Raw genomic sequence first — 12,067 nt, forward strand, 5'->3', positions numbered from 1 at the left:
CAGTCAGTGCAAAGACAATTGCAATAAATTTAAATAAATCAAATATAAGAGAATAGTTTCGGACTATAACCACCAATATGTATTCATTGCGTGACAAGTGACTATATATTTACTTACTATGTTATCGTATACTCTTAAATATCTACTAAATTACCTTCAATAGCCTTCAATTGAGAAGTTCTTGTTATCTAAATAGACTGGCAGACAAATCAGAAAATAACGGTAAATGACCCACAATGGAAATGAAATGTAACAAATGTGTACGTCTGCACGTTATTGGACATCGCCATAAATAGATGCAATAACAAAATAAAATTCTGCGCTATATTTGGGTATTCTGTATATTGCGAATATAAAATGAATTGAAATGAAACTTTACGTTAATGATCTATACGGGTTAATGTCATGCTGTCGAATCCTCGTAGCAATATTTTGCTCGGGTTCATTTAGTTTTACAGGAAGTGAGAAAATTATTGCAGATTTTTGGCCTATTGTACCGCAATCCGAATAAGACTAGTCAATACATTTTCTCGGAATCTTTGTTTTTAGGGCTAGGAATAGTTGTGCAATAGATAAAGCCTATACTGAGTTCGGCAAAATTTTAAAATGTGGAATTGGTTCTCAACAACTGGTTCATAACCAAGCTGGCAACCACTTATACATGAAACACATTTTATCCACTTGTGCATGAGACACCTCTCAAAACGGAACCAGATGTGTCCTCAACCCTCCGTACATTACATCCACCAACTAATTTGTGATCATCCCAAATCAAGTTTCAGATTGACCTAATAACAGATAAATTCATAATGTCTGCAAAATCTACGAAACAGATATCCGATTCTTAAATTCCAGAATTTCCATTTCCACTGTGACGCATCTCGATTACAATTAAATGAAGGAATTGTAAGATGTTCGTAAAGTTTGAGCTCTTCTGAAGACAATTTATATGTATATCCAGGATCGCAAATGCCGATTGTCGCCCTTCAAGCTCAGATTAGCAACGAGAGACTAGGTACGAGTCTTTTAAGTAATTATATTCATAATCATCATCATCATAAGTCACCAACATCATCATCATCATCACAACCATCACCATCATCATTAATCATCATCGTCCCTTATAATTCTTGTTTACTATAATATAATATGATCTTTGTTTTTTTAAGTTTATTACATGAGTGTATGTAAAATAATTACCAGTAGGTGGTGACAGGTAAAAAGGATAAAACTCATATATTAATAATCAGGTTATTGATAATGATGGATCTGTCAATTAGATATTATGTTTATGTGACATGACAATGACACATAAAAAATAGACTAGGTCAGTGCAACACCTGTCTTATATAATATATAATTCATCTCATGTGTGTCGCCTCATTAGGCGATATCTTATATTTTTGTATCATTCTGTCAGAGACATTGACATTGGTCTAACCGGCTACGCCCGGGCACTTTGGACACTACAATTTCTGAGTTGAAAATCTTTTGCCAAAGTATGAGGTTCATCGAAATGTATGACTTTGGAAAAACTTTAGTTAATTGAAAGTCACTTCTCTCTCAACAATTGCACGAAAAATGTATCCACATTTTCAAACTTTCTGTGTTGAGTTTTTCATTAGTGGCAGTAACCAAAAACAAATTAAAGACTTTCAATACTGTACTGTTTTATTAAAGTCATTGTTTAATTTAACTCTTATAAAAATTGGATAATGAAATTATAGTGGTCAGACTGTAGATATTGCTGGATTTGGAGATTGTGCCGAAAGGCATTATTATATTAAAGAAATATTAGTCAAAGGGAAATAACACGATTTTGTATTGGTATTAATTCCACATTGCACTGTTCAGTAAGATAATCCAACGGTTTTTTTTTTGCATCAGTGTCGCAAGTTTTCAGTTCATTTTCTTATTCAATAATCTTCCCCGATTTGGATGGTAAAAGCGAAAATATACAACTTCCTAAACAATTCGTTTATGACCTAAAGCTCATAACATATTTAACCAATGGCACGTGCATCTCGTCTTATTTCTCTTTTGGATGCGTTTGAAGCTTATGTCATTTATGTGCAAAAAAATAACTATGAAACAGTGAAACAAACTGGTAGTTTATATAAGTACAAAATTTTATCCTCCTGAAATATAAAGACAGTTTGGAAACAGTTTTTCGCCAATATAACCCCTCTACCAATCTCCCAATGGTATCTTTATTCAAGAACATCAATCGAATACACCCTACTTCCCCGGATGATAAGAGACTATAAAAGTCAGATTTCGCTAATACTCGGTATCACGGGTGAAGTTAGTAAGCTGTGCTGTTGTCTTGTAATAAAGAGAAGATGGTATCCGCGAAATGTCTTATAGGTGTAGTCTTATTGGTCTGTATTCAGAAATCGGAAGGTAATTGTGTACATTGTATATATTTTGTACCTATTTATTATCCTAAATCATGGAATATTGGAAAAAAGTTCAAGTTAAACATATGTGGACATAAAGATTTGCGAATTTGCTAATGTACAACTTACCAACAAACAAGGCAGAAATGATCTTGTGCTAAATGCTAAGTGACTTGGGGGTTGCCTTTGAAATGAAATAATAGAATCTGTCCCTTCATTTGCATTGATGGAAACTTTTGCTCAATCAATATGTTAAATATCAACTCAAAGAACTCAAAAAAATATTCGACTCGGTGGCAGAGCAAGTTTTACGTCTGAGGGGAGGGGGAGGCGAAATATCTTGAGTTTGCCAGAATTTCGAACCTAGTTTTTGCCCGAAAATAATGCTTTCGGGGCTGACTAAATGGCTCCTCCAATGTTTTGAGTTGATGAATTGAAGTGAACAATTTAGGCCTATAATTGGAAATTTCAATCCGTTTCACTTTATCCGTAGGATTTTTTAGCAGTTGGTCTAAACCAGCGACGGAGTTTTTGTTGTACGTCAAGGACAGTTCTGCAGAGGAGATACTTGACCCTGAAGATCTTTCAACGATAGACGACAGTGGATTTGTCAAAGGTGCCAAAACCTTGTTTCTGATCCATGGCTTCAGCGATAATGGTAAGAGTGGATGGATTCAGGCCATGAAAGATGAACTCTTGAAGCTGGTACGTATTGTTCAATTGACATAACTTCTGCATTGTTCAGTAGGAAACCTAAATATCAGGTGGGTGGGTAATCAGAGAGAGGTGCAAAGTCTTATTGTATTACTTAGTTGTCGAAACTAGGACCGAGAAAATAATGAATTAAATATTATTCAAAAGTGGGTCCCCATGATGATATAATATTACATTATATCATCAATATCATAGGATATATCTGTAGAAATTGGTTAAAGGGATAGTATAGAGGGTTTTTCCAACAAAAAAATATGTGTATCGGGTACATTTGCATTATTTCATTTTTCCTTATTCCAATTTTCGATCAGACGTGTGTGGTTCCTGCAATTCCTAAAACTAAGTGGTTGGTGACGTAACTAATTACCAAATTGCATAAGGCCATCGCGATTAGTGAATTACAGGAACCACAGACGTCTGAATGAAACGTTGAATTGTGAAAGTTGATGCTATCAGTGTCCCAGATATACATAAAAAAATCCCTTTTTTTTTAAGGGTCGTACACATAATTTGTGCTATGTAAGTTTGTAAATGCGAATATAACCGAGAGCCTTCGACTTTAAGACTAGAGAAATATGGCTTATAAGTGTGCTATCAGCAATAGTGTCTAAATCATAACTAGGTACATATAAATTGAGTTCGTAATACCCCGTCATTGTGTAGATGATATATAAAAAAAATAATGGGTTAGAAAATAAATGTGAAATTTTATGGTCGAAAAATTTTTTCTTTCGACAGTCTGAAGCAGTGAATGTTATAATTGTTAACTGGAAAAAAGGAGCGAATGGCTGCTACTTTTCAGCCATAAGAAACATCAAATATACGGGGGACAGTACAGTCGAGTTGATTGGTATTCTCTCAAGTGAAGGGGAGGTTCCTTTATCGAAATTTCATTTGATTGGACATAGTCTTGGAGCTCATGTTGCTGGACACGTTGGTCAGTTTGCAGAAAATATTGGAAGAATAACTGGTTTGGATCCTGCAAGTTTTGGATTTTCAACAAAGGGTACATCGAAACGACTGGATGCGAGTGATGCCGATTTTGTTGATGTAATTCATACCGACGATGGTGCATTATTTGAATTGTGTATGTAACTTACATTTGCACTTTTTATACGCCGACATTATAAAGTGGTCGTATATTGTCGTCGCCCCTATCCGTCATTCCGTCCGGTCCGCCGGCCCGTCCGTCCGTCTGTCTACAATTGGCTTGTGAACACAATATAGGCTATGATCTTTGAATGGCATTTAGTAAAGGTCTTTATCAAGCACTAGAGAACACTGGTCGAAACGTCGCTCAAATAAAGTTAGTAATTGTAATCCATAAGAATTTTTTCATTATACAATATAGGCTAGTTTTCATTTGATTGTAATGAAACTTGGTGTGAGCATTGGGATAAGATGGCAGGCGAGTTCGAATTGGACGATTTTTCGATGAACGGTTTTTCGAGTTATTGCCCTTGTTCTTGAAAATGCGTTCAGTTTTTATCACGTAACTTGGTGTGTTGGTTATCAATGAAGTATGAACTCGAAAAATATTTAAAAAGTTCAAAAGAAGTCTGAAGGTTGACTATTTCATACTGGTAATTGTTACTGTACTGCCAAATATTTTTTTTAAAATGAAAGCTGCTAGTTTGTGTATATTACCTGCTATTGGGCGTATATTACCTATCTTTTATGTAACTACAGATGTCAAATTGGTCGCTATGTCACCTTTCCATATGCAACCGAAAGTTATTTTTACTATTTCTCTATGTCTAAACGTGTGGTGGACACTTAAACTTCGGGCATTAAAATATTTTGCTTCATCCCTCTGTACTAGTGGTTTGTGTACAGTACACGATCAACTACGATTTTCAACTCTTAGTCATAAAATGTTGTTTTATATTCAGCCTTTGGTTATGTGCCTGGAGTAACCGTGGGTGATGCTGATTTTTACCCAAATGGTGGAAGTAATCAACCAGACTGCCCAATGGCACACTTTAGATTTTTCCAGGACGTATTGAGGGGCAAAATGGCACGTGAGTATACTCATTATGTATTGTTCTTGGTTTGAAAAGGTTTCATGTCAGTTACGGACACAGGAATATATCAACTCGTTAATTGAAACGCTCAACTTTATATTCACTCTGTAACCACGTGTCCTGGCTCAAATCTCGCATGATCTATTTAAATGTCGGCATAGTTTAAAGATATATTTTGATGAGGGTTGACCACATCTGGTGCTTCTCGATAGGATTGTTTTCAGACATGTGGCGGTGGGCGTATATTATCTGCTGATGCTGTACACGACGATTGCTGGTCTCAAATGTTGCATACAAATCTGTTGACGATGCACCGACGTGTATATTCACTTAGTAACTCATATTCACAAATTTTGGCATTTCAGAAATGACAAAGGCTATAGCATGTAGCCACATGAGAGCCGTGGCTTATTTTACCAGCTCAATTAATACATGTGAATTCCCAGTGCACACTTGTCCAAATGGAGACGAAGTACCTAATGCGTATATGGGATACCATGCTTCTCCTGACTTGCATGGTAAATTCTGCCTGGAAACCACCGGTACTAAGCCATTTTGTGTAAGTAATTTAGTAGCTTCATGAAGAGTACAACATTTGTCCATGAACATGTTTTGATAATTGCTATAAACGATACTGAAATAGTCCTTTGCGTTTGGGCTATTTTCAAGCGGCAGTTGATATTACTTTAAGTCTTCAAAACATTAAGAATGTTATATTGCGGGTTTTACAAGTTACCATAGTCACAAAAGAGTTCAAAACAAAAGATATTATTGTCTCATTTATATTTTTCAGGACAGTACCGATGAGACGCCAATTGAGCGATTTCTACGATTAATGGACATAGAGGAGTAAAAAAAATAGCCCCCATCCCCAAGGAATATTCCTTCTCTAATAAATACAAAATTGAACATATATTATTATAGTGCTATGAATACAATGTACCCACGAATAACATACATGCTTAAAAGTGATTCTTTTTGTCTTTGTTTCTAAATTGGACTACGGACTACAGCCTATTTCCCTTTCTACATACAGTAACCACCAGGTAGTAATTTGACTCGTGAAATATTATAAAATGCTTATTGCATAAGGAGTACTCTTACCATAGCGATTTCCAGTTGCGTAAAGTTGCCAATCAGAATAGAGGTCATGCGTTCCGAACGCAACTATCAACTGAGCTGTGAATTGCGTCCGGCACTCGTCACCACTTTCATTATTAGCAACCACACACGAATGGTAATCGCTATGACCACCCATACCTAGTCTTTTGCAGACTGCAGGTGATACAGACTTGAATTTTTTTCATTGCAATGAAATTGTCTGGGGCTGCCAACTTTGTCTTCTGTGGTGGTTTTCTACCTGTAATTGTGTGTTCCCAAGTCGTATTTTGCATGAATACATGTCGTCAGCTATTGAAAGAGAACTAGGATTTGATATCCGGCACCGTTGCGTGTAGTATCGTGTAGAAAATGTTGCAACTAAGTCTTCGAGTACTCGGAGACGATGTTGACTAAGCACCTGTATAGTGTAGTCAGGAGTTGTTGTTGTATAAATTGTAGTAGGATAGTTTTATTTCATGGCCTAGTGCCTATCCTCACCTGGAGACTGTCCCTGTGATTGAAAACCTACGTTCTATTGTAAATCATAGCAAACTATAGCAAAAACGTGGTGTAATTTCCTAGAAATTGATGCATGATATTGCCGATTCCCATTGATCTATAAGACTCAGAAAAGATCACTATGTGACGCCAAGGGGCTAAAATGTACGAGGATCGCATGTGAACATAAAATACTCTAGTTATAGAATTTATGATTGCATCCATGAACGCCAATTCTTTAAAATCACAATTTATTGGGTTGAAATAAATACAGGATAGTGGAATAAATTAAAAATACAACACGGTTTACATAAATCTCAACGGATTGACTTAATTTTCACATATTTCTTGGTGATTGTCTATCTTTTTCGCTCAAAGCTGTCACTGATCAATTGGAACATTTGAGCAAATAATTGTCGTCCATACGATAAATTGAACGGACCGCCTCTTTTTCTCGTCACGGAGGGTACAATTGATCAGGTCAAATGCATTTGATCAAACCCCCAAAAGCAGCCTTGTCTATTACCAGAGGTGGAAAGAAATGTCCCACATATTAAGAACGGCATTGTTCTTCCTATGTACTGCATCTTTTGGAATCTCAATGGATGATAGACGTGAGGCTAAACAAAACATGTTGGCAAAATTCAAAATTCTACACGCGAACATTCAGGAACTTGCGTGCATATCCAGGTATGATTACAAAATATCACAAGGTGGTTTGAGTTGAGCTAGCTGAATCATGTCTGGATTAAACAATTCTGTTAACGCCTCTACTTTTTTGAACGTGTATGTTTAAGGTTTTGATCCAGACTTTGACTAACCATCTAACAATAATGACTTGTAGCGCTTAAGTACCAAGTATTATTGTTTAGTGGCTAAATACTGATCTGAGGAAGAAGAGGTGTCGGAATGAGACATACTACACACTTTCTTATGTCCTTTCTTCCATGCTACCTTCTGGCATCCGGTAGAGCAGTACCAAGCTTTCTTACATTTACTGCAAGTTGGAAAAGCTTTCTGTCCTTTAGCGTCTTTCTTACATTGGGTACACACATAGGGTCCGTCTCCTTCAAACTCGCACCGTTCACAGTAACACCAGAAATTATAAGCTCTGTACAACCAAGCACGTCTCTGTGCCCGTGGAAGGTTTGTACTTATATATGTAATGAACACTTCCTCACCTACTTTGATATCTCTCCTGGCTCGAACAGCTACCCCAGGCTTTCCTTTCACCTCGCCGTCCATCACTTCCGCATTGTTGGCACACGAATGATTCATACAAGCATGCAGGGCAAACATACCAGCAAACTCCGCCTCCGGGATATCTTGTGGTAAGGAGTGTAACAAATTTTTCATATTTGGCTTATCTTTGATGTTTCTAAGGAATAGTCTATAAGGATTAGCCAGGTCTGAGAAAGCTTGAACATTACAAGTAGCTTGATAGTATCGGCCGTCAAATTCTCGTTTGGTAATATTGTAACATAACCCATTACCAAGATCTTTGAAAATCTCTACCATCAAATCTAACATATTGGGAATGACATCAGCATTGCTTGTGGCTCCATAGGCTATAAATCTGGAATAGAAAAGAACAACAATTTAAATGAATATATTGACGATTCAAGATAGCGCCACTACAATTGGTATTGTGAGAGGTGTCTGTACGAAAGAAAACCTGATGGTGCTCTGCGACTGATATTTTCAATTCTTCATCCCATTTGGTACTCCATATATGTTTATTTTGTATGTTTGGAGGAGTTTTTCCGTAAGTAGCACAAATTCCACTTGACGCATAGGAAATAATGTTTAACTGGAATTTATATGCAAAAATATCATGTTTATATAAAATTTATAATATCGATTTACACATGCCTTCGAAACGGAGCTTTCGCCATTGTCCAATCTTCAATAGACGGCTTTTCTCTACCACCAACTTTACCACATCTGACGGCATTGCTTGCAATAATAGCCCAAATCCTTGCCATAATCAAAGGACTGAACGAGGCATTCCACCATCCTTTGTAAACACGAGAGTCTCCTGCCTTTAAATTCTTATAATCATCACAGATTTTCCATAATTTTTCCATAGCTTTGTTGACTCCAGGGCAGATGAGACTGTGGTACCGTTCCCAAGCTTCTATCTGACATTCGTCACTACAATAGATCTGCCTGGTACATGATCGACACGGGACAATAACTCGCTTAGGCCAATACTTCTGAACCACCTTCTTCATCAGGTTATTTGCATGGTAATTGGATCCTAGAATGTCTTCTGGTTGGAGTAATGATCTAGCACAGTATCCACAAGTTGGTACATGCTGTGTGTCTATGGTTTGAGCACAGACTGCTGGAGTATCACCCATGATGATGTCTCCAGCATGAACAGGTTCTCTGGCCACCACTGCTCTACCAAACTTAGTAAATGTAACAGTAGCTTTAGTTCCAGTAGCTAATGGTTCGTAGAGTCGTTTGACTCGAATCTTCTGGAAAAGCATCGGCGCTTCTGATTCTCTGCCTTTCGAAATCCTGGTTGCAATTCTTAACCAAGTCTCTGACATAACTGGTAGACCCAAAGCCATAAGAATTTTTCCTGAAAGAGAAGTTAATCTTGTTATTGCCTAGGTCATTATTCGGTTCTCAATCTTAAAACGAAGTTGTCAATATACCTTTTTACCCATTATACCAAATACTCTAATTTCTCTATTGGAAATTTGAAACTCATCCCTCAGTTCCTATGTTCCAATTTCTCGTGGAATTCCATGAAATTTGAACTCGAAATATTTAGTTATCTCCCTTTATATCATACGCTTTAATTATGTATTTTAACTGAATGTTATAATACTAGTTGTAGGTTGAGAATAAACCTTATGAATCGCTTACCTCCCAAAGTCCATAATTCAGCTGGTCTAAACTCGTATGGTATAGAATTACAGCACCTAAATGCTTCCTTGTACTCTTGTAGTTGGTAAAGAATGTCAGCTCTTTCTGACAACATAAACTGGTTGGAAGGGTTATAAGACGCAGACCTGTTTATGTGGTTCAAGGCTTTGTCAAGATCGTCCAGTTCCTTTGCCTCAATAGCTTCCGCCATTTCATCAGCTGCTTTGTCCAGATCACAGGGGTCTGAAATAACAGAAGTATGTAGAAAGAAAGAACTAATATAAAGATTTTCAACCCATGTACTAACGGTCCAAAACGCAAACCCGAAATCCAAGACAACATATTGTCAATACTTTGGTAGCACCTAATGAACTTTTCATGTAAGAAGTATATCAATCATAGATTGAAGCCTTTCATATTGAAAAGTGGAATAATGTGTCTAGACTTTAGAAGAGTAGCGATAAAACAAAAATGGTATCAAACAAAACATTGCAATTACACCATAAAGGTTGTCAATACAAACTGTGATTAAAGGGACAGGTATGCCTTTTTGGGGGTTGATATTAGCCTTGGATTACGTCTTCAGAAGTACTAGATGTGAACGAAAATTCCTTTAAATATACTTCAAACTGTATTTTAAAATGACGAGTCGCCATTTTAACATTCAAATGTGGATAATTCTCGACACATGGATTTGAAGGCTCAAATTTAGACGGTTAGCTGTGAACACCATTTCTGATTGGGTCAGCCAAAAATCCCCCTTCTGAAAGTATGATTGGTCAAAGAATGATGCATCTGTCCCTTTAAGCTTGTATAAACGGTCGTTGGTTTCATGTAAGGCAGTATTTCAACGTACATGTTGCTTTACGTGAAAATTTCTCTAATAATTGGATTATATAATAATCATAATTCACTTACTCTCAATAATACGGATAGGTTCATGTAATTTCCACTTCATCATAATCTCTCTCTCCATGCCCTCAAGTTCGTCGTCCCCAGGGTAGGGCTCCTGAGAGCACAACTGCACAGCATCATAGGTATTTTCACCTCGTTTCTCCTCGTCTTGATATACCGCCATTATGGCGTCTTGCAGACACCGTAAATCGTCTGCTAGCTCGGCATTTTGAGGATCAAGTTCCAGTCCATTTTTATACTCAATGTACGCTTCTTTGAAATTGCTCAATTTTGTCAGACATCTTCCTTTCCACAGATATCCCACCACTGAATCTGGATTCTTGTGTATATATGTGGTAGCATCGTTCAATGCCTTATCATAGACATGTAGCTCATAATAACATTGACACCGCTTGAAGAAAATTTCCGAGTCGTTACCAAATTGTGCATCGATTGCCACAGAATAGTTTTTTGCTGCTTCTTTAAAATTTTTCTGAGAGAAAAGTTCGTCTGCTAGATTTAAACAGTCCTTACACGTCATCTTTCACAGCCATTCACTTTCAATTTGTTCTTTACACCTTTAATTTTCACTCCAAGGTTATTTTTCACCACGCACATGTACCGGTATCTTGACAGTATTTGATTTGTACAAAACCGATTTTTTATGGTTCCTGTTTTTTTCTTTTGCCAAATCAAGTCTGACCATTCAAGTAAACAGCAATATTGAAATTCGGACTACAACAATCAAAATACGAGTCTATAAATAATCTAAATAACAGTAATTTCATCCAATCGTAACACACTAAACAGCACGTCACGGTTACTACCACGGTACCGGTACTATAATTGAACTATAAGAACCAATCCAACTCAGCCCAACATGTGTTTTATATATTGGTAGTAGAGGGAATGTGGTAATTTGATCTGTAGTATATAGCAGGGTGCTGGTGTAAGACAAGGAGAACATCTGGAACCATGTGTATTTAATACAGATAAACCATTCTTATCATAATGGGTTTTTAATTTCAATTTCTAGGACAAATTGTGTACGTCATAAATGAAATACATATATAATATAAGTTTTTATATAACATTTTTATGACATTACTTCCTTCGTTAGAAAAAAAACACTCGCAATTTCTACATTACCTGTATCAATATTAACTAAAAAAAAACTGGCTAATGTAGATGGTGTGCGTTTATCGGATCAAAGAAAAATATCAGGGAATATACTTGGCCCTAGTTTTCTTGGTTCCAATTTTCGTCAGGAATTAAATTCTTGTTGACTTGATTTGTGTTTCTTCTCAAACTAATGACTGGTTTTCTCCCTTGTATTGTTAACTGGTAACATACGAACTAGTATTCACTTGCGTTTTGTCACACATAATTTACTATGTATATTGCCTTTACCATACCAAAAGCCAAGATATTATTAATCAAAGCGAAGTATATCTTGGACATCAGGACGAAATATTTTGAGTCATTCCACTAAGCATTGTTGCAATACCTTACCAGACCTCATAAATGGCAAACCTTCTATGGGTGGAAGAATTCGCG

At 36.6% G+C, this 12,067-nt stretch overlaps 1 protein-coding gene across 1 annotated transcript; it reads left to right on the forward strand.

Annotated features, from left to right (window-relative positions):
• Positions 1–2,921: 2,921 nt before the first annotated feature.
• Positions 2,922–5,720, forward strand: LOTGIDRAFT_102397 (hypothetical protein; the record flags this gene model as incomplete). Its single annotated transcript, XM_009045919.1, has 4 exons — positions 2,922–3,108; positions 3,859–4,200; positions 5,006–5,134; positions 5,503–5,720. Coding segments are annotated over 4 exons (876 nt in total), but the record flags the coding sequence as incomplete, so codon positions are not given.
• Between the last annotated feature and the right edge of the window lie 6,347 nt (positions 5,721–12,067).

Source organism: Lottia gigantea, assembly GCF_000327385.1.
Source record: "Lottia gigantea unplaced genomic scaffold LOTGIsca_1, whole genome shotgun sequence".
Lineage (NCBI taxonomy): Eukaryota > Metazoa > Mollusca > Gastropoda > Lottiidae > Lottia > Lottia gigantea.